The sequence below is a fragment of the Myotis lucifugus genome, unplaced genomic scaffold (assembly GCF_000147115.1).
Source record: "Myotis lucifugus unplaced genomic scaffold, Myoluc2.0 scaffold_67, whole genome shotgun sequence".
NCBI lineage: Eukaryota > Metazoa > Chordata > Mammalia > Chiroptera > Vespertilionidae > Myotis > Myotis lucifugus.
In genome coordinates this window covers 4,000,643-4,024,645 of record NW_005871115.1, presented here as the reverse complement: position 1 = coordinate 4,024,645, position 24,003 = coordinate 4,000,643, and the positions used below count along the sequence as shown (strand labels likewise).

At 39.6% G+C, this 24,003-nt stretch overlaps 1 protein-coding gene across 7 annotated transcripts in view; it reads right to left on the bottom strand.

Moving 5' to 3' along the window:
* The window catches only part of BBX (BBX, HMG-box containing), a 290,219-nt gene that overhangs the window by 33,451 nt on the left and 232,765 nt on the right, over positions 1–24,003 (bottom strand). For all 7 annotated transcript variants that reach the window (XM_006090071.3, XM_014456988.2, XM_023754948.1 and 4 more), the window contains 3 exons: positions 21,004–21,084; positions 3,903–4,911; positions 2,775–2,913 (listed from right to left, as the gene is read on the bottom strand). In XM_006090071.3, the coding sequence (XP_006090133.1) occupies positions 2,775–2,913; positions 3,903–4,911; positions 21,004–21,084 (1,229 nt within the window). The remainder of the gene's footprint in view (positions 1–2,774; positions 2,914–3,902; positions 4,912–21,003; positions 21,085–24,003) is intronic.

The window sequence follows — 24,003 nt, the reverse complement described above, 5'->3', positions numbered from 1 at the left end:
CTGGCCACCCTCCTGCTGATCTGTGATCTGGTCGTGACATGCTTGGTCGTTAAGTCTCAGGGTGTAACGACTAATTAGCATATTCCTCTCTTATTATATAGGATATTTACTGACAAGTACTTTCAACCATATACACACAAAGAAAACACAAGCACATAATTTGAACATTAGGAAATTATTCTGGAGAGTTGACCGGCATAAGGATAACACATGCAGTGAGAAAAGCGAAGCCGGTTTTCAATGAACACACTGGCGGAAAGGCAGCACCGCTCTAACACCGTGATGACTGCAGAAAGGCCCACCAGCCAAGTTGGGAAATCCTTGGGCTGCTTCTGACTGTCTGCAAGGCCTCCCCGACCCCAGCAATGGCAGCATGCCTTGCTGGGTCCTAGCCTGGCTGCTGTCTTTCACTGACAGTGAGAATTATTAACTAAGACGCAGCCCAAACAGACAGGAGAAGCTGCAGGAGAATCTCTGTGCTCGGTGGATGGGAAGTGGAAGGCGTCCTCGGGAGAGAGCAGCTTGGAGTAGCCAACTTACCAGAAGGCTACTACCTATGAGATGTACGTGAGCTGTGTCCACCTAAAACTGTTCTCAGCTTTGGAGGAATGTACAAGAACTGGGGAGCAGAGATAAGACAGTCAGATAACTATCAGAACTGACAACAGAAAAAGGCACTACCAAGTTCTAATCAAAGCTGCAAAGGGTGGTGGGTGGGGGTGACGTTTCTCTCTTACTAAAATCATCTTTTCATGCTCAGTTAAAAAAAAATGTTTATTCTAATGGAAAATCAGATACTATCTGGTTACTAATTAGATGTATCCGAAAGCTATCTGTAAGATGTGAATTTTTCAGATACTCTGAATAAGCAAGACAAAAATATGAAACGTGAGATATAATCCCTAAGGTCTCTTGGGACTCTTTTTTCTTTTTTCAACTAGAATAATCACCTCTGTTTTTCTTGGATAAGTCTATAAAATCAGAACTGCCAATACTGAGTGAATTTTTCTTGGCTACAGTTAACTAAGCAGGTAGCACATTTTCTGAGATAAAAAGGTTTAAAATGCTCATTTAGAAATCTCAGGTAAGACTGACAGGAAGTGGCATTTCTCACTGCTCACGCACTGTGTTGGTGTGTTTTTAACAAGGGAAACCCAGATAGTCTGATTCTGACAGGCCATTATTTAAAGGAGAGAGAGAGGAGGAAAGATCAGAAGTTTACCGTTGATTTAAGCCTGTAGAAAACCACACTCCCAGTAATCTATATGTGGCTTCCTTAGAAATGACTTAAACAAACAAAACAAAAAAACCAACCCACACAGCAATCTCTTTGTAGGGATAGATTTTCAAAAGATTGTTGCACTTTTCTTATTCCTCAAAGAGGACTGGCGAGAACATCTCTCTCAGAGCCTCGGCAGTACCTAACGGAAGCATCAGAGAACCTTCTGCTGGGGAACCTGCAAGCCTACTGTGTCCCCTAGGACTTCACTGTTTGCAATGAGAGCGCTCCTCTCTTGCCGGGAGACACACAGAGCACTGGTAATTCCAGGAGTTACAAAGCACTGGCCCTGATGCTCAGTGTCACTTTAGGAAATACTTAATTTGAAAAATATTATTTGACAATGACAAACATGGAGATTTCATGTCATTGTTGAAGCATAATGTAAGCAAAACTAATTTGAACTATTCTGGACTTTAAAAAATATTAGAAAGGAAATATATAAAATTATACATATATTGTGTCAATATAAATAATCTTAAGGAATCATCGTCATGAGAAATAATTTCCACTCTCACTCTTTGTGATGACCTAGAGCCTTACAATTAACCAGGCTGTGAAGCACTGTAACATCCAAGGAAAAAATATGTTGTTCCACAAACAGAAATGCAAATATTTATGAATAAACCAAATTCAATATTCCCAATGCATAAAATTTGCATACCTTTAAACACATTTATGAACAAATATGGAAAATATAAAAATGTATTTATTTCTGCTCAGTGCATTCTTTTCAAATTGGACTAAGAGAAATCTCAAAGGCTTTTTCAAAACAGTACAACTGAATATTCAGATGCTTTCCTCGCCAATATAAAGTATTGGATACCATAACTTAACTTGCAAAATGCTTTATATTAAGACTGGTATTAGAGTCTTTGGTATAACATAAAGATGAAATAATTCTTAATCATTTTATCTTGATGTATGCTATTGCTTGACACAGCACTTCAATATATAATTAATTACTGAATATTCTCTGTACCAGAGAGAATATTCAATCTATTATTTTTATTTACAGCAGTAGAAATATGGTTTCAACAAAATAAGATTAGAAGTAGAAACTTAATTTTATTTACCTTATATTTTCAGCTGTCATTTTTAGTTTTACAAACATATGGACATGCCTAGAAATACTAAGTAAAGCACATACAGTATGTACAATGTAGACATACTTATATACTATCCACTGTAAACCTCAGATGGGAAAATGTGTCCTGGTGATATTAATGGACTTACAATGTCACACTACTAATACATGGTGGACCCCAATTCAAACTCAGGCCTATGTCTGAGACTTTAAGTGTGAATGACACTGTCACTTACAACCGTGTTAACAGCAGGAATCAGGGGATATACATAATCTGTTTCCCTTGTGTGTTTACTAAGCGCTGAATGAATACTCCAAGAATAAGCATTAAGAGATTTATGCTTGCCTTGAAAATCCTACCACACTTGGGGCTGTGTAGTGTAGCAGACTATGCTCACAGACACTCACCCAAGGAGAGAGTCTTCCTTTGGCTTTGTCTTCTTGAACTTCTTGCTGCCACTGGTCCCACTTGGGCTAAAGGTCCAGCTTTCTTCATTCCAACACCCTTCATGATCGGAGGAGTTTCCTTTTCCTGAGCTTCGTTTCCCTAATGAAATTCAAGAGAAAGGATGTGCTCGGTATATTGGGATGGGAGGGAAATCAACTTAGTTGATTCAAAAGTGACCTCCTGACCTCTGGTATCATGGGCCTGATGGCATTAGTAAATATTCAGAGACTCAAAGTGATTCATGATGGACTACCCTCAACAAAAGAACATACACAAGAGTGACTTACAACCTCTGAAGTAAGTTTTCTTGTCGTAACTCAACAGCTATTGTGTGACTCCAGAGCAGAACACCGACTGCTAACTTTTCCATTAGAGAATCACCTGAGAGTATGGGAGTCCTTTGCTGGTGGACACTACTAATTCTCATTCACCAAGATTTATTGGAATGGCATCCCTGGAGAACTATGTACTCCCAAGGATCTTCATTCAGGGCTTGCTAGACCTCGTATTCACACATTTCTAGTTGAAATCTAGCTTGGCCAAAGGTAATCCCCTGGCCAGACACCATATTTTAAAACAGATGAATTTATATGAAACACTATGGAATAGAGGTAGATACAGTAACTGGCTTCTGGATGCTGTTATGTTTTAAAGAACCTTCACTTCAATTATAGTTTTAACTAATGGAGAGGACTAGTTAAGTCATTTGCTCCTGGATCCTTCAGGTCAAGATTCTGCCAAACTATCGCTTGACTCAGGAAATTCTTTCCATCAGTGGTAGAAAACAGACAAAGAGCTCCTGACATGCAATATTGATCCTTCAAACCAAACATTGAGCCTATCCCAGTAAAAAAGAAAGGAAGGGTTGAATTACTTTAAACACTTATATCCTGAAGACACTCTTCTCAATGGGCTAGGAAACATGCAAAATGACAAATGTATGCCATCTATAAACCATTAAGAACTGTACAAATGTAAAATATCATTTTGATACCATATTGTTCTTTCTGGTGGTTCTTTTCAATAGGTCTAAAGAAGAAATTCTGCTAGGCTTTCATAATCTTTTCAGATTTGTAGAAGTCACTTACCTCTGTCAACATTAGCTCTCAGAGAGGTGAGCATGCCCTCAGACACCAGGGTTTTATAAAGAGCACCTTTGCAAGACCTCTCGGATTTCCGGGAGCCACAAGTCTCTATTTTTCTGTGACACTCACTGTCCTCAGGCTTGGCCTGTCCTGATAAGCTGGGTGGTAATGTGTCCTCCGTGGGGGTCAATGGTTCTGCTTTTATACCCTCTGGCACCTCACCAGAAATGTTCTTGCTGGCAGAAATACTTATGAAATCTGGAGGTCTTGACTCTTTGGTGATGTCTGAGGATTTCTCCTTTGACATTTTCTTCTCTCTTGATTTCACTTTTTTCTTTGGTGGCTTGGCATCCAAAATGTTTCCCTTGCCACTTGAGGATGTACGTGCCTTCTTGCGAGGGGTTTCTCCAAGTTTCTCAATGCCCCAGTCTCCCTTTGCGACAGCTTCAATGGTGTATATGACACTCTCGATGTCAGACTCTGAGGACTGCCTCTTTTTGCAAGTCTTCTTGGGTGTGGATTTATCATTTCCATGTCGATCCATTTTGCTTTTCTTCTTTTTCTTTTTTAGCTTCTCTGGCTTGTTTAATGCTGTGGGATCCTCAATGATCATAATCCCATGAGGATGGCACATATGATCCTTTCTACTGGGAACATCACTTATTATTATCTTGCTACTGGCAGAGTAAGAAAAATCAGAGAAATGACTATACTTTTGATCTTTGTCTAATTCTTCCTTTTTAATTTCTTTGGGATCTTCCATTTTTATAGCCATTATATCATCCATTTGCAGCTCCTCAAAATTTCTTAATTCCTTAGAATCTTTTACATTTTCCTTAAAAGATTTTTCAAATTCTGCTTCCTTCTGTAATCTGGCTTCATCTGTTTTCTCCATTTTTATCTCTCTTTCTTCCTTCCCCGTCTCCAATTCTTTAATTCTTCCGCCATCTGATTCTTTTGTTTTTATTAGCTTGGATTCTTCTATTTTCACCCCCTCTGATGCCAGGCACATCTGAACAGTTAAAACAAAATTGGGAGAACAAGGCACAAAAAAATCATTATTATTCCATACTTGAAATTAGCTTGAACTTTTAAATTATTGTCCCCTTTAAAAAATACTCAAAACAAACTTCAAATTTGACAATAATCAGTCTATTTCTGCCAAACTAAATGATTCAAATTAATAAAATATTTTAGGCATTGTGATGCATTCATTAAACTCTAGATAAGCATATACCTGAATTCTCATTTTCCAGCTTCCTGGAAGCTTTTCTTAAGAAAACAAGATTTGGTAAAAGGAGAATGGGATCCAGAGTTGAAGGACCTGAGTTTGAGTCTTAGTTCTGCTACTTGCTAACTCTGTAGCTGGAATGAGTCATTTCACTCCTTACTCCTCTGTTGCCTTTGTAAAATAAAAATAGTTTGTTTCAGAGGATTCTGTGAGGTCTAACGGAGATGATAATAAGAATTGTACTTATGGCAACACTTAACAAATCCCCAAACTCTGTCCCAATGTTTGCCTTTTCTTCTTTCTTGGGGAAATGAGAAAAATAGCGACAATTTCTACTTATCCATTTGCAATTAAAAATAAGATAATGCTGATAACTTGAAGATTACCAAAGCCCTGAAAACTAAGTGATGGTGGTTTTTTGTTTTGTTTTTTAAACTTATTTGGTGGCAAACTTGATCTCATCCAAATTTACTTGGCTGCAAATTCTGACCAGAACTAATGTAAAACTGCTTAACATCTTAATTTATTTCACTTAACGTGACTATTCATATGCTTTTGGTATCAGAATCTTCATGCATTTGAATATGCACTGGGGGAATTAACTGAATAATGTAAAATACATACACTATATCACCATTTTCCTAAAATCTGAAAAATTTGGAATGCCAAGAAATTTGGCAGCAATTTGGTTAAGTTTTTAAACTCCCAAAATTTTACATATATAACATTAAAGGAAAAACCATGCTGATTAGATCAAGGGCAACACAGGAATTATTGAACATTACTCTTTTTATCTACTTTGCATTAGTAACATAAAGGAAAAAGAATATTGTGGCTTGTTGAGGCCCCAAATTAAGCCTATGAGTAGGAAACTGATCCATTTTAAAAGAAATATCACCATTTTATTAAATGGCAAGTTGTCAGAGAATGTTAACATGTATAAAGTTCATTTTTCAAATTCAAATTTTTAAATGGATACTACTCTGAATTAAGTATCAGATGCTCTTTAACTTCATTTTTTCCCCCTTAGTACTTTCAATGTCCTTCAAATTCTTCCATGAGAATTATGTTATGATTAATAAGTCTGGGGAGAAATTGGAGAAGGGGTGGAGGTTGGGGCAGACAGTGCAAGTTTTTTAAAAAAATGAACATGACAAGAGTACTCAGCCCGGGATCATTCACAGGGAAGATCTGAACTATCATGGGTTCACTATGAAGCTTTTTCAGGAAATCAAGTCAGTTAACTTTTAGACCTCAGCAAGTAGTTATGAAGACTAAGAACTTCCCTTTATTAAACTAACCAGAAATAAGGTCAAAGCAAAATGTTATCTTAAGTGAATTCTGAAACACCAATACATTTAATCTTCCCTGCATGTTTTACTCTCATGAGAGCTTTGCTATTTTTTGTGTTTTTTTTCTGCATAAATTTTGAAATAATTTTTATTTTCCTTCCTCAATTATCCTAGATCTTCAAGAATATAACTATCCCAGTGTGGGGAGAAAGACTGTACTAGTTCTTGAAAAAAGATTAGAAAGGCATCCTCAAGGTAAATTTTATGTTTTTTCAATTCCTTTCACGCTGATGGCCTCTAATAAGTCATCTCAGGGACCTTTCAGCATATAGGTTTTTACAGTGATCTGCCAACAGTTTGCATTTGCACAAGTTCATCCTATCAAACCTAATAATACTTTGCAAACACTATTCTCTGCTTTAATATATTTCAAAATGATTCTCCTCCTCATCACCCCTGATAGGGATGAAATTGAACAAATGCAGACATTCACTCTGGGGACATATTCTGGGTAATAATGCAGTATTTCTTGTGAAGTTAATTACACTGAGCGCTAGTCACGCTTTACCTCCTTGTTTCAGGCTCCTGAAAGCCCCCGCCCCTCCCTCTCTCACACACACAAATCGAGTATGTTAATCCTAAATTATAAGAAAAACAATTATGTTCCTGGAAGTGAAACTATAAAAATAAAACAACTCCTAGTCAAAACTACAAACCACAAATCTCACTAACCCAAAAAACCCAAAACAAACAAATTGGATAGAGTTGGGTGCCACTCTAGAAGTTATTTAACATGCTTCCCAATGTAGGAATTCATTTCACTATTATATTCCTTGAGTCAGTTACCCAGATTTTGCACAAAAGCAATGACTACAGGAGATGGTCTGTTTGAAATTTTTTAAATATCGAGCAAAAACCCTCTCATGCCTTGTTGTTCCCTGAAGCCACTTAATTTAATCCACTCCTTCTCTCATGTGAGTTTCAAATCTTGGAAGACAGACTTTATTTCCCACAAGTCTGTTGTTCTAGCATAATGTTCCAGGTTCCCTTTACTGTTCATCACAGGTAAAAGCTGTCTGACCTTTCAAAGGGAAGCTAGATGCAGGATGGTGTCCTGAAGTGAGAATGGGCTTTATTGCAATTAGCTGGATTTCTGACCAAGCACCAGACCAAACAGTGAGCTATGTATCTTAGACTTGAACCCATATGAGGAAATAAAGGGTGAGAAATGGGGTAAGAGTATGTCCTACACTGACTGTTGTGAGGCAAAGGTGAATAAATGTGTGCGCATACAATTTGTAAATTACATAAAGCTTTACAAGGTTTGGGGAACATTGATGCTTCAATTTAGCAATATCTTTCTTAGAGTAAGTTTCTACCCTTCCTGTAATGCTTTTTGAAGAGAAATAGAACTATTTATCAGTTGACAGGGACAATAATCTTCTAGTGGGGCCCAAAGACAAGTTCCCCCAACCCCTCTTTTAAACACAGGTCACACTTCTGGCTTGCGGTCAATTAAAATACTGGATTTCTTTACCAACATAATATGCTGGGAAACTTGGCCTCTCCTATACTATTTCTTTATATTTTTTGTACCTAGATGCAAGATATTCTATTTTCCTTAAAAAGTTTATCCTTTTACAACTTGAATTAAATTGGCTATCAGCTGTGTGTTACGGACACATTTGATATAAGCTGCTTTGTATCTTCGTCCAGATCTTTGGCAATAATGTTGAGTAGGACATGGCCAAGGACAGAGCCTCTGGCAAACCTCTAGAGCCCTTTCATCAGTTGCCTTGACATTAATAAATGTTAGAAATCCAAGAATTTATTGTCCAGTCTAAATCCCCCCTATTTTGTTCACAAGGACATAAGATTATCTATCAAAAGTCTTTCTGAAATCTGGATATAATATGCCAACAGCATTCTCTTAGCCTATTTTATAATCATACCAAACAGAAAATGAAAATGTGCACCAGTCAGAGTCTAAATAGGAAAAGAGAAACAATTTAAGTGTATCTAGCCAAGGGAATTTAATGCAGGGAATAAGTTGGTTACACAGGTCATGAAGAACTGAGACACCCAAATAAGTAGTGTGAGGCAACCCAGGGAGTAGCTACAGCAGAAAGCACAGTGGGTCCAAAGGAGGGAAGAAATGCTACTGAAGCCCAGGGGCAGGTTCTAGTAGAAGATGGAACTGTAGTGGGGCTGTCTGGAGAGAGCTGGATGCATAAAAGAGAGGCTGCCTTTGCTGTACCACCAGCCCTCCTCATTCCTTCTTTTCATAGTGCGGCCTCTCTTTTCCTCCCCTTCCCCAATCTCCCTCCAGTGTCTCTCACAGGCTGAACCCAGCTAGGAATCAGGGGACACAGGAGTCCAGGAAAGGCAGTCAGCAGCCAACTGGGATATAAGCCAGCACACAGGGCAAACAGACTCTGGGCTAGCACATTTGACAATGAAATAATTCAGGGAGACTTCAATAATTTCCCGTTTTTATCTCCTTTTCTATGAGTTCAAACATTATAAGAAACTAGTGGCCTGATGCACGAAATTCGTGCACATTAAAAGGGGATTAATTAGAGGAAATATTTTAATATTGCTATTTGTCCTTTCTCTATAAGTGTCAGAGATGAAAGAAAATTAGTAAAATGTATATGAAAATCTTCCTCCTGTCAGTGTCTGGGGTGCACCACGGGACCCAGAGTTTAGTCCCCACCCACCCACATGTGCCTAGAAATCACACGAGACCCAGATCCGGCTGGCCCCACCCTCATTGGGCTAGATCCATACCCGGCCAGTTGCACCCTAGTCAAGCCCCACTGGGCAAGGGGTGCAGCCTCAGGTCCCCTGGCCTGGCGCCGGGTGGGGGGTGCAGGCTGAGGTCTCCCGTCAAGCCCCGTTGGGCAGGGGACGGGGCCTGAGGTCCCCCGCCCGATGCCGGGGTGAGGGGAGCGCCTTGAGGTCCCCCGTCAAGCCCCACTGGGCAGGGGGTGCAGCCTCAGGTCCCCTGTAACTGGGGTGGGGAGTGCGGCCTGAGGTCCCTCGGCCCAGGGTGGGGGGAGCAGCCTGAGGTCCCCTGGCCCAGCACCAGGGTGGTTGGCACACCTTGAGGTCCCTCGTCAAGCCCTGCCGGGTGGGGGGAACAGCCTGAGGTCCCTTGGCCCGGGGTGGGGGGCACAGCCTGAGGTCCCCTGGCCCAGCACCAGGGTGGTTGGCACAGCTTGAGGTCCCCCGTCAAGCCCACCGGGCGGGGGGTGCGGCCTGAGGTCCCCTGGCCTGGTGCCAGGGTGGGGAGTGTGGCCTCAGGTCCCCTGACAAACCCCGCCAGGAGGGGGGGCGCGGCCTCAGGTCCCCCATTAAGCCCTGCTGGGCAGAGGGCGCAGCCTCTGGTTCCCCAGCACTGGGGTGGGAGGCGCCACCTGAGGTTCCCCGGCCCGGGGCGGGGGTAGCAGCCTGAGGTCCCCTGTCAAGCCCCACGAAGGGTGGGGGTGGGGGACAGCCTCAGGTCCCTGCTGATTGCTCATTAAGGCTTGTTATGGGAACTTAGCCTCTGCTGTGGGTGCAGCCATCTTTGTGATGGAGTGATGGTCAATTTACATATTCCCTCTTTATTATATAGGATAATTTTCAAAAGTCTTTAGAAATTAATAGTCTATAAGTCTATATGACATAAACAGAACCTGGGAATAGTTATGGATGCCATCACTCTTAGATATGAGCAAATTCTCTATTGAAAGGCAGTCTCAAAAGGAAGGGATTCTAGCCCTAGCTAGTTTGACTCAGTGGATTGAGCAACAGCCTGTGGACTGAAGGGTCTCGGGTTCCATTCTGGTCAAGGGCACATACATTGGTTGCAGGCTCAATCCCCAGCCCTGGTCTGCGCACATGAGGGAGGCAACCAATCAATGTATCTCTCTCACATCAATGTTTCTCTCTCTCTCTCTCTCTCTCTCTCTCTCTCTCTCTTTTCCCCTCCCTTCCATTCTCTCTCTAAAAATCAATGGAAAAATATCCTTGGATGAGGATTAACAAAACAAAACAAAACAAAAGAAAAGGCAGGGTTTCTAGAGCCAGATTGCGTAAGATTGCAGACTGATTAGCTCATTTTATCTAAATCTTTTTGTGCCTCTGTTTCCCAAACTATAAAACAAGACTGTTAGTAGTATTTGGTTTAGGAATATGGTGAAGTTCAAGGAGTTGCACATGTACAGTACTTAAATTAGTGCCTTGTATAAAACAAAAATAATATATTCTGACAATCATCTCTCTGGGGCCTTATGGCATATAGAGAAAATGTTGGCTATTATTATTTCTAGTGATATTCATATTGGTAGCATTAATAGCACATCATAGCTCTGGCAGACTAACTGCTTTGCTCTAATTGTTCATATAGGATTGAATGAGTCTAGAGTTGAAAAAAGAAACATATACAACAAAATTAGACTCAGGAAGACTTAAATCGGTTACCTTTCAAGAAGCAACTCTTATTAAACACACATTAAGCTTAGTTCTACTTTTGGGTACAAGCATCTCTACTTACATCTACTTTTGGGTGCATATATCAACACTTCAGTGGGACTTAAAGTGCATACACACTACATTACATAAAGATGCAAGGACGTGTGCACGGGTAAGCACATAGTGGGCACAAAAAAACCATAAATCAATGTGAACTCAAATGAATAAAACTGCACTGTGGGAAGTGCAAAATTATTGTCTGTTATTAATTAGTCAGGTTGACCTTAACAGAAGGTTGTTAATCAGGCCCCGAAACAGAACATGCCTTAGTAAATGACAATTTATTCTTCTATTATTATTTTAAATTGAACAATCACCTTCTTTTAAAGTGAGAATGTAAAATCATCTGCAGGGCACCTTCTGGGTGGATTCCCATGGCTGTGTTCAGAGAAGTTAAAATGTTAATGTCTTAAATCAAATGCTGGGCACCAATACTTACAAGAGTCTCATGCTCTACCGACTGAGCTAGCCGGGCACCCAGGGGCACCAATACTTGGTATATATTGTGTATTTCCTCAGGTACTACACTCTATTTTTATAAGGGTAACTCAGTGGGTACAAAATGCATCCTGTTCACCTTTGTATTATTCACCAAGAATACCCTAGTACCTGTCTTCAAAACAAATGCATTCAACAGATAACTGCATGATTCATTAGTTCCAAAATAATGGATGAGTCTAAATGCTTTCTGATTCATACCAATAAAGAGTTACTTTCTGAGTCTATTAAAAAAAAAACAGTGCTAATTATGATCCTGCTACTGTTTGGCCTGGACTAGCAATCACACTGTCCTTGGCTATGCTTCACAAGAGCATCAGTGAAAATTAAACATGGAAATTTTAATTTTCACCTTGACAACACTTTAATTTTAACTCTAAAAAAGTGGTTTCTCACTGTTTTGTGTAATCAGAATGGCACATCAGTGATGTGCTAGAAGAAATGTAAATAAAAAAAATGTAACTCACTCCCTAAAGAAAAACAAAACTAGTATGTTGAAACCGAGGTCTTAACGATGTACATGTTGAATGGATATATAAGACTACACTCTTAAAAATGACTGCAAAGAAAAAAATGCAACAGGAATATTGAAGGGGTCAGATAAAATGGAGGGATTATGCTTTATGTTCTGCAGTTCAAGGAGGCTGTCATGTTCGGTTCAGGTAAGACCACATCTTAGGTTCAGGATTTGTTACTGGGGACTTGCTTTAAAGACATAATAAATCTGAGTACATCAAGTCTTTATCTCATGGAATCAAAGACATTTTAAAGTGTATGCCTTTCTTCAGAACTATCAATTCATTTATTTAATGTGCCTTTAAAAGACTTAGAGAAATGACCAGTAAAAAATAATCATGTGTATTAGACAAGTAATGCTACAGAAATAGAAACCCTTTAACTGGTATAAAGAAATGGGTACCATCCCATTTTATTTTGCTCTTAATTATATTTTCTCCTTCTTTGTCTATTATATAGGAACCAGCTAGACTTAAAAAAAAAAAAAGGCAGTGTGAAAACAGACTCACTGACACTAATCAGGGAGTTTCAATTTCAAAACAAATGTTTTGCAGCCAAGGTATGTTTACAATCATTTCGTACTAGCTTATTACCTGCCAAACATGTAGACATAACCCAAGGATGGCTTTTAGCAGTGTTTTCCAAGATGTGCATTTCTCCTATAATTAAATAAAACCAGACTGTTTTTGCCATAAAAATACACGAGCTGATGGTTTCAAGGAATAAAGAATAGCACTGCTGCTAAAAAAAAAAATAATTTTCTTTATTATAAAAGGTAACTAACTGGTCACAGACTAGTGGTCTAAGTGTCTTCCAACTCTAAAATCTGGGCATGTGAAATAGTTTATTATTTGGTTTGCTGAAATAATTGGGCCAGGAGAAATGGTGGTTTAAATGTTTCTCTTTACCCACTATTTCTTCAGAAACAATACCATTCCTGAAAACTCTAAATGCATCTACTAACAGAAGTCATTAGGTGCATTCCTGTATTCTAGTTCCTCCAAAAATAAGCTGGTGCAACCTGGGTATGAAATGCACAGTTTTAGGAGTTTTCTAAAAATGACTCACATCTCTGCATAAAAACATGGGGGGAAAAAACTCACTTTAGATAAAAAGCCCCCTCAAATAAGTATTAGAATTCAGCTGTGTGATGACAGGGTAGGTGAAGCTGAGGCAGGAAGCCACATATCGAGGTTCTGAGCTTCAGGAGTTACAACAGGATTGGAGGGATAATGCACATCCATAATATATGAGGACACAACACAAAACTTGAAGTCACCCCTCAGTCTAACACCACCTATAACTGGTAATGGTGGGGAATGCTACTGTGACTGGAGGGATGGGATTTCCTACTTTTATCAGTACAGTATATAATTTCTGTAATTTTATCATAATTCAGCTTTTCTTAAAGTAAGCCATAATTTTCCATAAGATTTAATTTTTATGGATACTAGAATAAACCTGTATGTAATTTGTTTTCAATTATAACTGGCTTCTGCAAGTTAGAATATAAGTAAAACCAAGGAGTTGAGGCCTCTGAAAATGTCTCCATCCTTTTTATTAAACAGGATGAAGGACAACTTTTCCAATTCTCTTCTTCCCAGCAGATCTATAATCTTTCTTTTTTATACACAAGGAGTGTATTTGGAGAGATCCAGCATCCTCCTTCTCCAACTCCACCTCAACACATAACTAGTTTCATAAATTGGGGTAAAGAAGAAAGTACAACACAGTGGGTACCCCGGGCCAGACACAGCAGTGCTGTGGTGACCACTTTTACCTTTCTCCTGTGCTCAGGGGAACATTTGTCTCTGCTTTCCAAACTCAGCCACTTACCCTGCTGGCAATCCCTCTCTTGTTGACGTTTTTAGTAATGGATTTTTTCAGCTATCCCTCTCCACCTCAGCATCTTTCCTCTCTTCTTTTGTACTATTGGACTGTTCACCCACAAACACCCAGGCTCCCCCAACAGGTCAGGGTCAAACTTCGGGAAGCCATTCTATCCCCCCACACTCAGGCTGTGAAGTGCAGTCACCTTCGGCACTCCTTTAGCTTTGCCTCTCACATCAACGCAGTCATCCAACTGAGTCCCGTGCAACTCCCCTGATGTCTGTTTCTGCCTCCTGTTCCCACTGCCAGCTCCCCCTCTCCAGCTTCCTGTCTTCTTCACACCTGGATTTCCCAGAGGCTATCTACTCCATTCCACATGCTCTGCCAAGTCTCTCTCCAAGTGGTGCTTATATCACTGCATACCTTTGCCCCAAATCTTCAATGGCTCCTCATTATGTTCACATAGAAATGTCTTTGCTTCACACTAAACACCCTCTCAATTCTGACTTGCAGCTGCACTCTGCCTTCCCCTGCCCAAATCTCCTCCACTCCTGCCAGTCTGATTTACTTGCCACCCACCGATCTCACACTTTCTTGCCTTTATCTCTTTGCTATCTCTCCCCATCTCTCCATTTAATTATGCACAAGTCACAATCTCTACTGGGCACAGCTGGTCAGGTACAAAAGAGGAAGGTGAACAAGTAAAAGTGGATGCTACCAATGACTTTTAGCCCCAGAGTCAGGGCTCAGTAGGGAAAGGAGAGGATGGTCACATTTGCACAGCAAACACCTCTGCAAGGAGGCAGCTTATTAGTTCTGAACACCTGATCCAATGTAGGAAGGTTATTTAGCCCAGTGTTTCCAGATCTCTCAATTCTCATGAGAAATCAGAAATTTCTATTTACTCAAAACCTATAATTTTAAAATATTAGCCACTAACTCAAATACAAATGATAATAAAGGTCAACAAGTTATGAGCCAAACAAAGCAAGTTGGCTGCTAGTTTCAACCTCTCTTCCTCAACAACTCCTTCAGCAAGACCCATCTTCATGCTCTCTCCCTGTGCTGGGTCCCCAGAACATTCCTGCTCATATTAATTTCTCCCTGTCCTGGTTTTACTCATTCATCTGTGTACCACTCTTCACTCGAATGGAGCTTTGTCTTTTCATTGCATCGTTCCCTATGAAACCACTTGCACTATTTATAATTTTATCCCTTCACCTTTTATATTTTATTTCTTTGCAAGTGAAGAATACGTTCTTGGAGGGCAGGATTCCTACACTATAATTTCCTATAGCCCTCACAGTGTCTTCCAAATTCACCAATATGCACTTACTGATTTAAGTGTATAAGCGGTATCTTGGCAGTTTTAAGAGTACAGACACTTTTTAAAAAGGAAATATCAGCTCCATTTTTTGACAGCAGTCTTGAACAATCTGTCATCTTATTCGGCAGTACACACATGTGTAGGAGTAAGCTGTCTTCCATGGACCCGTCTATAATATGCAAACTCCTCTAACAAGCAGCTTGCACAGCCTTTATACTCATCTAAAACAAGGTGACAGCATAGCCCAGTGTTGAAGAGCCCAGGCAGTGGGGGCAGACTGCCTAGGTTTCTACAGAGGCCCTAACACCTCCTATCCCCGTGACCTTAGGCCAGACACAAAACCTCTCTGCCCTTTTGTTTCCTAATGTGTAGAAAAGGAAAGATAACAGTACCTACCCTCAGAGAATGGGTGTGAAAATTCAGTGAGTACATATAAAGTACTTAGAAAAGCGTGTAGCACACAGTAGATAATAAATGTCAGTTATTATCTTAGGTTAGATAATAAAACTTGCACATAAAATCAGCTATTAAAATTTATAGTCTAATAAAAGCAAAACTGTATGAACAAAAAAATTTATAACCTATTTAAAATAACACATAAAATTATTTCAGAAAAATTAGAAGTAAAACAAACAGTAATAATTTTAGGCTTATGCTCCAGCCCCTAGTGGCACACCAAAACGTCAAAACTGTATCTGGAGGCAAAGCATCCCTGCACCACTTAGAAGAAGGCTCACAGTTGTCTCATCATAATAACAATACTTGTATATCCCCATGCAGGAAGCTTCAGCAGCCTCACTGTATTGGCATGGAGCAGACCTTCAATAATTATTAGTCCTTAGAATGAATGAATAAACTGTCCCACTTAGTATACTAGGCAATTTGGTACCAGAGATCTTCCAAGTGTAGAAATGTTCTTTGCTAAAATGTACAGGTAAAGATGTCTCTAAGTGTCCTCCAACTATAGCAACTATGATTCACAGTGATATCAGGGCAGGGGAGAGGGGGAGGTGCTGTGTTGCTTTGCAGATCTTTAGATGACCTGACCTAATTAATTTCAAAATGAAAGGAAACACAATACATTATAGGAACTGCACCAATTAAGTAACTGATTAACTGAACAGTATGATCCTCATGGAGGTTCAAACATAAAAGCATTATATTTCTCTCAATTTCCTAACCTCAGCAGCACTATGCCAAATCTCTCTTCCCAGTTGGAATAGATTCCTAAAAAACACCTGGAACAGATCCCAGAATTTTCAGGTCACTTTCAGCTATTAACAGTTCACCCAGTTTAAAATGCCAATCAAATGCTCAAAGAAGGGCCTTCCCCAGCGTATCTTTTGGTCCAGGGAAATAGACAGGGGTGCTTACAATGCCAACACTAAGAGTGTAGGCCGATCCAAGTCTCTTTGTGTCTGCTGTCAACTTTTTCAATTTTCTTTCTGCCTGCTTGAGGGCCTGTAGGGCCCAGCAATAAATATATGCCTATAATAATTCTTGCTTCTCACCAAAGAGAAGACATTTCTTGTAAGCATTTCTCCCTATTTTAGGGAGTTCTCCTCATTCACTCCTCCTCCCATGACAGCCCACAGGAATGGAACTGGGGAAGGGTGAGTGGTTAGTTCTTGGGCTGGCTGGTTCCTAGACCTTCCTTCATAAGGCCTAAACATTCTGGTTTAGTGGACAGAAGAAGAAATGGTGGAAGTAAAACTAACTGCCCATGGGTATGTCTCTCTTTATTGTTTGTTCCTGTTAACTCTCCATAAGACTGAATGACCTTGTCAGGGGATGCCAAGCACAGGGATGATATGCAAAATATTTAATAGGTGGGGTGCTGACTGGTCAGAAGGGATGTGGTCTCAGGGCTGGGACAGAGTCCTGCAGGCCGTGTTCCCTCTAGTTGTTGGATCAGGGATGCTGGCAGCATTGCTGCAAGGTACTCAGGGGATGTAGTTCACAGTCTTTGCTCTAACAATAGCAAGTATTTTAGTACCAGGACAGCGGTACAGATAGAAACTGCTGAAGATCACACCTGCTTATGGGAGCTCATCAGTGTCCTGAGCAAAACCATCTCTGCTGAGTATTTCCTGGTGCAGGAGCCTGCCCCACTGTGCCAGGTTGGCTCTCTGCCAACCCCTCCCCATGACTGCCCCATGGCCACTTGTCTGATCAAGCTGGACTACCTCCTATGTGTCCACTAGACCCCAGGGAACTCACACATCTCTACAATGCCAAAATGGAGTGCAGCAGGCATTCCAAGTCTCTCCCTGCTGCCAACTTCCTCCAGTTCTTTTTTGCCTGCTCAGATGGGTGAAGGATACAGCAGTAAATCTATGTCTAAAACATTTCTTGCTTCTTGACACTTCTTGTAGGTACCACCCCCAACCTTTAGTAGGGGTACTCTTAGAGCTGCCTTCAGTTTGATGGTCAGGGAGAAAAGCCAAAGTATTCTAGATGATTAGATAGCCTATGATATCTCCCCACTCACTGATGACTTGGGTTAAGGGAGGGGATGAGAGGAAAAACCTCTGCACAGTAAGTATATGAGACAGAATTAGTATCTCCTTATAAATCCCAAGAGAAGGGTCTGGCCTATATTGGAGGTGGCCTCTTGTAGGCTTTCGCTGTGGGATGGGATAACTGAAAGCTATTCCTTCAGATTTCAGACAATACCACTAATTCTGGCCAAAAGAAAAAATCCTCCTCAATATCCTGTTATGCTTATTTAAAGAGGCACCCAACATAATGAAATATTACGTTTTGTTCAAGAAAAATGAGCACCCAGTACACATGGAATAAAATAAATTGAGGAAGCCTATTTCTATTGGTGATTATTTGGAGATGCTGATTAATCCATTGTGCACATATTTATGTTTAATTAGAAACTGGGAAGCTTCAGGATGTTATTCTAAAACAGTCTATTGGCATTATGGCATCACATTCATGTGGGAGAAATAATGTTAGAAGATTTTCTTGGTAAATTATTTTTTAGCGACCCTGTTTCATAAAAAGCATGTAGTTTTACTCAGATGTTATAAGAAACTAAGTCTGAGTATAAGTTGATTTGCTATAATTGGAATAGGCTTATTGCAGTCATTTTACCCCTTTAAATTATGATCCCAGCATTCAAACATCTGTTAGACCATAGCATCTGTTTCATATTTGGGATGCATCCCTACAAATTAGGAGAGTGTTCTTTTTTAATGAGCTCTGATTTAATAGGGAATCCTTTTTTTAAATGACTTATGCCAAAGAAAGAAAATTCATCTCTCTAGCACGCCCAGCTCCACAGCAAAGGTCCTCAAAGGTCCACACTTTTCTAACACAAAACTGTTTAATAAAGACATATTAATATAAAAGTTAGGTGTTTTACAATTTAGTGTTTAATATTTTAAAAACCATATAGATCCATTCATCTATGGATAGACATTGAGGCTGCCTCCAATTCTTGGCTATTGTAAATAGTTCTGCAATGAACTTAGGGGAGCACATGTCTTTTCAAATTAATATTTTTGCTTTTTTCTATACTTAAATTTAAAAAACAGAAATAAAAACCATGTGTATGTGTTTGTATATATGTGTAACACACACAACTAGGAACTGAAGAGAGGGCAACACATTCCTAATATTCAAGCAAGATAATCGCTTCTTTTAGCAGGTTTTGTTATTTATTTATTTGTTTGTTTGTTTTTATTTCAGAGATAGGAAGGAAGAGAGATAGAAACATTAATGAGAGAGAATCATTGATTAGCTGCCTCCTGCAAGCCCTCTACTCGGGAGGGAGTCCACAACCTGGCACGTGCCCTGACTGGGAAATGAACTGTGACCACCTGGTTCAAGGATTGAAGCTCAACACTGAGCAACACCAGCCAGGTGATAATCACTTCGTTCAAATAAACTGTCTTAACAATCTATATAGTCTGAAAGACACTAGAAAAATTCATGGCCTCATAGTCTCTCTGTTTACAAAGTCCTGTTTACAACTCTAACTCCAAAGGCACACTATACGCAAGATCCTTACTATTGAAGTTCTACCTGCAGTAGTACTTTGCTACTGACTCGCCCACTTCTTTTGCTTTCTTTTTTTTTTAATCTTTATTGTTGACAGTATTAAATATGTCCCCTCTCTCCCCCACTGACCTCTTCTAATCCATCTCCACCCCCACCCCAGGCCTACACCATCCTATTGTCTGTGTCCATGGGTTATACATATTTGCTTACAAGTTCTTTGGTTGATCTATTCCCACCCACCCATCCTCCTCCGCCTTCCCTCTGAGATTCCGCACTCTGTTCCATGCTTCCATGTCTCTGGATCCACTCCGTTCATCAGTTTATTTTGTTCATTAGATTCCACATATGAGTGAGATCATGTGATACTTGTCTTTCTTTAACTGGCTTATTTCTCTTAGCATAACACTCTCCAGGTCTCTCCATGCTGTCTCAAAGGGTAAGAGATCCTTCTATTTTATTAAAACTACTAGAGGCCTGATGTACAACATTCGTGCACTCAGGAGGGGTGTCCCTCAGTCTGGCCTGCCCCCTTTCACAGTCCAGAAGCCCTCAGAAGATGTCTGACTGCCTGCTTAGGACTGAGGGGAGCAGTCGGACATCCTTAACACTGCCGTGGAGGTAGAAGAGGCTCGCAGAGAAGAGGCTCTCGCCGCACTCCGCACACGCTGATTAGCCAATGGGAGGCGTAGCGAAGGTATGGTCAATTACCATGTTTGTCTATTATTAGATAGGAAGGAAGGATTCCCTGTGGTCTTTGTTAAGTTTTCTAGTCATTTGCAGATCTTTATTTGGGTCTGAGTTTATCTCACACAGAAGCTGGTCAGCTTAATGTCAGACAATAATAGATTAGTTTATTCTGCTGTTTATATACTTCTTTATTGTTTCAGACCTTTATATTTTTATATTTCTAATTTGGATCTGGCTAAACTTGAAAAGCTTAATGTTAAGACATTTAAAACTCCTAAATTTTTTGATATAAGCTGCCATAAAATTTGGAAAATGACAGGCCATCCCATTAAATTAACAAACTACTTAAGATTTGTAAAAGAACTATATCACTAAAAACAACAACAACAAAACACCTCAGAAGGAACTCATGGGAAGGAAGTCAGAAACATGAGAGGAAAAAAAGTTTATAAGAGATTTTGGTTACCCATTTTTTTTTTTACCTCCTAATTTGTCTCACCAGAAGAAAGAACTGTTACTATAGTGTCCTAAAAACATTTTTCCACGAGTTCCCTTAAGGCAGAGCAGTCACAGCTTGGCAAAGTCACCTCTCCTGCCCACTCTAAAAACTCCTGGCATCGTCCTCCCCAACCCATCACCCACCTCATAGGGTTTATAAAAACACATTTTTTACTTTGCCAAAGGAATTTTAAATCCATGTCAGATCAGATGTACAACTGACAGATGTTATAAAACCTGACTTAGAACATGTCATTTGAGTTCTTCTCTAAAAACAACAAAAATTAAAACATCAACCACCTGGTTTAAAAGTAGTGCATTCTATTCTAGGGATTTACCGATGTTACAAGAGAATCCGCAAAGAGGAAAAGGGCCTGGACCATTCTTCTGGGTTCAAGCTGGACTTATTTAACTGATGAGAGAGACAAAACTGACCTTACTTTAAAATATTACTACCTGTGAAAAGGATTTTGCAATTTCCCTGGGTAACCTTTTTCAATGCTTAATGACTTTTAGTAACAAGACGCCTTTTTTTTTTCTTTTTCTAAATTTAAGGTTAACCCTCTCATTGTTGAAAATTAGATACAATACACTTTACGGACAAAGGTGAAATGGTACAGTTAAAGGAATATGATTAATTTCTGTAATTTCCACCTCTGCATATCTCATCTCGGTATATTCTTAGAAACTTGCCTCTGCTAGTTGAAAGAGTGCAGACTTTCCACAGCGTCTTACAGGTTCGGCACCACCCAACTGCGAAGTGTTGGAAGAAATCTATATTAAAAACAATTCATATAAAGAATATTAATTGTGATATCAGAATTCTTGCTTCCCATTCATACATTCAGGAACTTTCCTTAGTTTATGAGAACATCATTGTTCCCAAGTACCAAATAACTTTAAATGTGGCATGCTTGGGATTATAATTTTCAAACCAATTTTAGTAAATAATCTCCAAAGCAGCAACAAAAAAACAGGCATGACTATGGTGGCTATTTAATGACAAGAGTATTATCTTTTATATTCCAGGCTTTAGATTTAATTCTAACCTTACAAGAAGACATACATTTCCATTCTAGATAAGTATCAACTCATCAACTGGTCATATATAAAAGAGCTATTTAGAGCCAATTTGTAATTACTAAAGTGACTAGTTAATTGTGCAAAGTAATATGTTTGGGAGCTCTGAGGAAAGAATACCAAGTCAAATATTTTTTTGAGAGTCCAATATAAATGTCCTAAGCAGTATGGTAGGAGCTGGGGAGCTAAGAATTGTATATAAAATATTGGCTCTGCCTTTGAGACTATGTTCTAAGTACACACAAGGATTGGCAATTAAGACCACAAATCTAAATAAGTTGTACAATTAAGGACCTATGTTGTAGCACACACATATACATACAATATTACACTGACTGCATACTCTCCTTCCAGTTTGGCTAAACAGTAGCCAGGCATTGATAACAATGAACAGCACTGTCCTTTGTCACTTTTCTATGAAAATTTCATTTTCCATTTCTACCCTAACTCAGTAGAGAACTCAGAAGGACACATGGTAAGGATCTTCACAAAGTGTGCTTTCCCTGAAGAAGTTCTGTCATCATTAGAGCAGCTAGCTGGCTTTTTGTATTCTTTGTGATTCTGAATTCTTTCTCCGTTTAAGACAGAGATACTGCTCAGTTCCCTTTAGGAGGCAATCCTGCCATAGGTGACCCCAGCCCCGCCCTCAGGGGAGTCTATGGAGCTGTCAGCTGCAGGAGAGTCTAGGTCAGTGTTTCTCAACCTTCCTAATGCCGTGACCCTTAAATACAGTTCCTCATGTTGTGGTGTCCCCCAACCATAAAATTATTTTCGTTGCTACTTCATAACTGTAATTTTGCTGTTATGAATCGTAATGTAAATATCTGATATGCAGGATATATTTTCATTGTTACAAATTGAACATAATAAAGCATAGTGATTAATCACAAAAACAATATGTAATTATATATGTTTTCTGATGGTCTTAGGCGACGCCTGTGAAAGGGTCATTCGACCCCCAAAGGGGTCGCGACCCACAGGTTGAGGAACTGCTGGTCTGGGTGCTTTGCTGCTGGCGGGAATTCTCCCTAAAAGATCTGCAGCATAAGAGGCCTTTGTAGAGGCAAATATTTAATAAGCTACCTGGGCTATTTACAAGGGCCTAGTTTGAGAAGTTTTAAGGACTTTTTCTTCCTAGGTACTATCATTTTTCACAGAGTCCTTTCCTATTCATCATAATCACTTATTTTTCTTTATAAGATCAATTTATGAGGCTCAATCTTTCTGAAGTTTGGAACATTTCCTTTAGCTGGACTTTCTGATATATGCCACTTCTACTTTTTCTAGACAAGTTGAATTTAATTACTCACCTTATCGCCAGACTAATAGAAACAAACACATTAATATAATCACCGATTTGCACTAACTTGAAGGAAGAACTGAACATAAATGCATCTCTTAAACCAAGGTTGTATAATAGAAAGAACATGGCTTTTTTGTCAGACAGATGTGCCTTCATTAACTTTTTGCTGTGTGGAGTTAAGCAAATAATTAAGACTTTGAGCCTCATTTACCTCATCTTCAAAACAGAAAAAATAATACCTGCCTCATATTACTGTTGTGAAGATTAAATTTTATGTTGGTGAAGGGTTTGGCACAGTGCTGAGCCCATATTATGTTTTTAATAAGTAGTGCATATATTAGTAATAAGGATCTATCATTAACACTAATAAACATAAACTCTTTTAGTACAATTGCAAAAATTAGTTATACACTGAAATTGGAAAAGAATTAAAAACTGCAATGTCAGAGGATTATTGTTAAATTTAATAAAGTGCAGAATATTACATCTGTCACATAACCATATGACACCCTCAAGAACTGCTGAAGGATAACAAGCTGGATAGAGCAGCAGGGATAGCCCATGACACTGTTTCTAGTTCTTCCACTGGCTCCCTCTGCTGTCGCTTTTGTAGATTTATGCTCCCTGATTCTATAGGTGTTTGTTCACCACCATATATCTTGTGCCTAAAGCAGTGCATGGCACAACCAAGGCTCAGTGAAGAACTAGTGAGGGCATGGATGTATTATGTGCCATCTGAGTTTATGCTCAGCTGTCTGAGTCAGGGCTTGAGAACGGTTCCTTGCCTTTCAAAAGGAATCACCTGGGTTTAGCAAGAACAATTTTCCTCATTGCCCCTGAGAGGAAAATTGTGTAGGTATAGGGAAGTATTTTAAATACTTCAAGTTGCTGGAAAGCTGATTTCCAAAGGGGCATGTGTGGAAAGGATCAATGTGTTTTAGTCCAACATTTATGTAACAGTAAAATTTTTAGCCCGGCTGGCGTGGCTTAGTGGTTGAGCATTGAACTATGAACCAGGAGGTTGCGGTTTGATTCCCAGTCAGGGCACATGCCTGGGTTGTGGGCTCAATCCTTAGTATGGGGCATGCAGGAGGCAGCCGATGAATGATTCTCTCTCATCATTGATGTTTCTATCTCTCTCTCCCTCTCCCTTCCTCTCTGAAATCAATAAAAATATATTTTTAAAGAAATTTTTCATGTAATGTCTTAGTGACAAGGTATGCTTTCTAAAAATATCTTTGGCTTATTAATTGGGGTGGGGACTGAAAAAGCAAATATATGTTAATGTCCAATGCTGGAGCCTTCTCTCT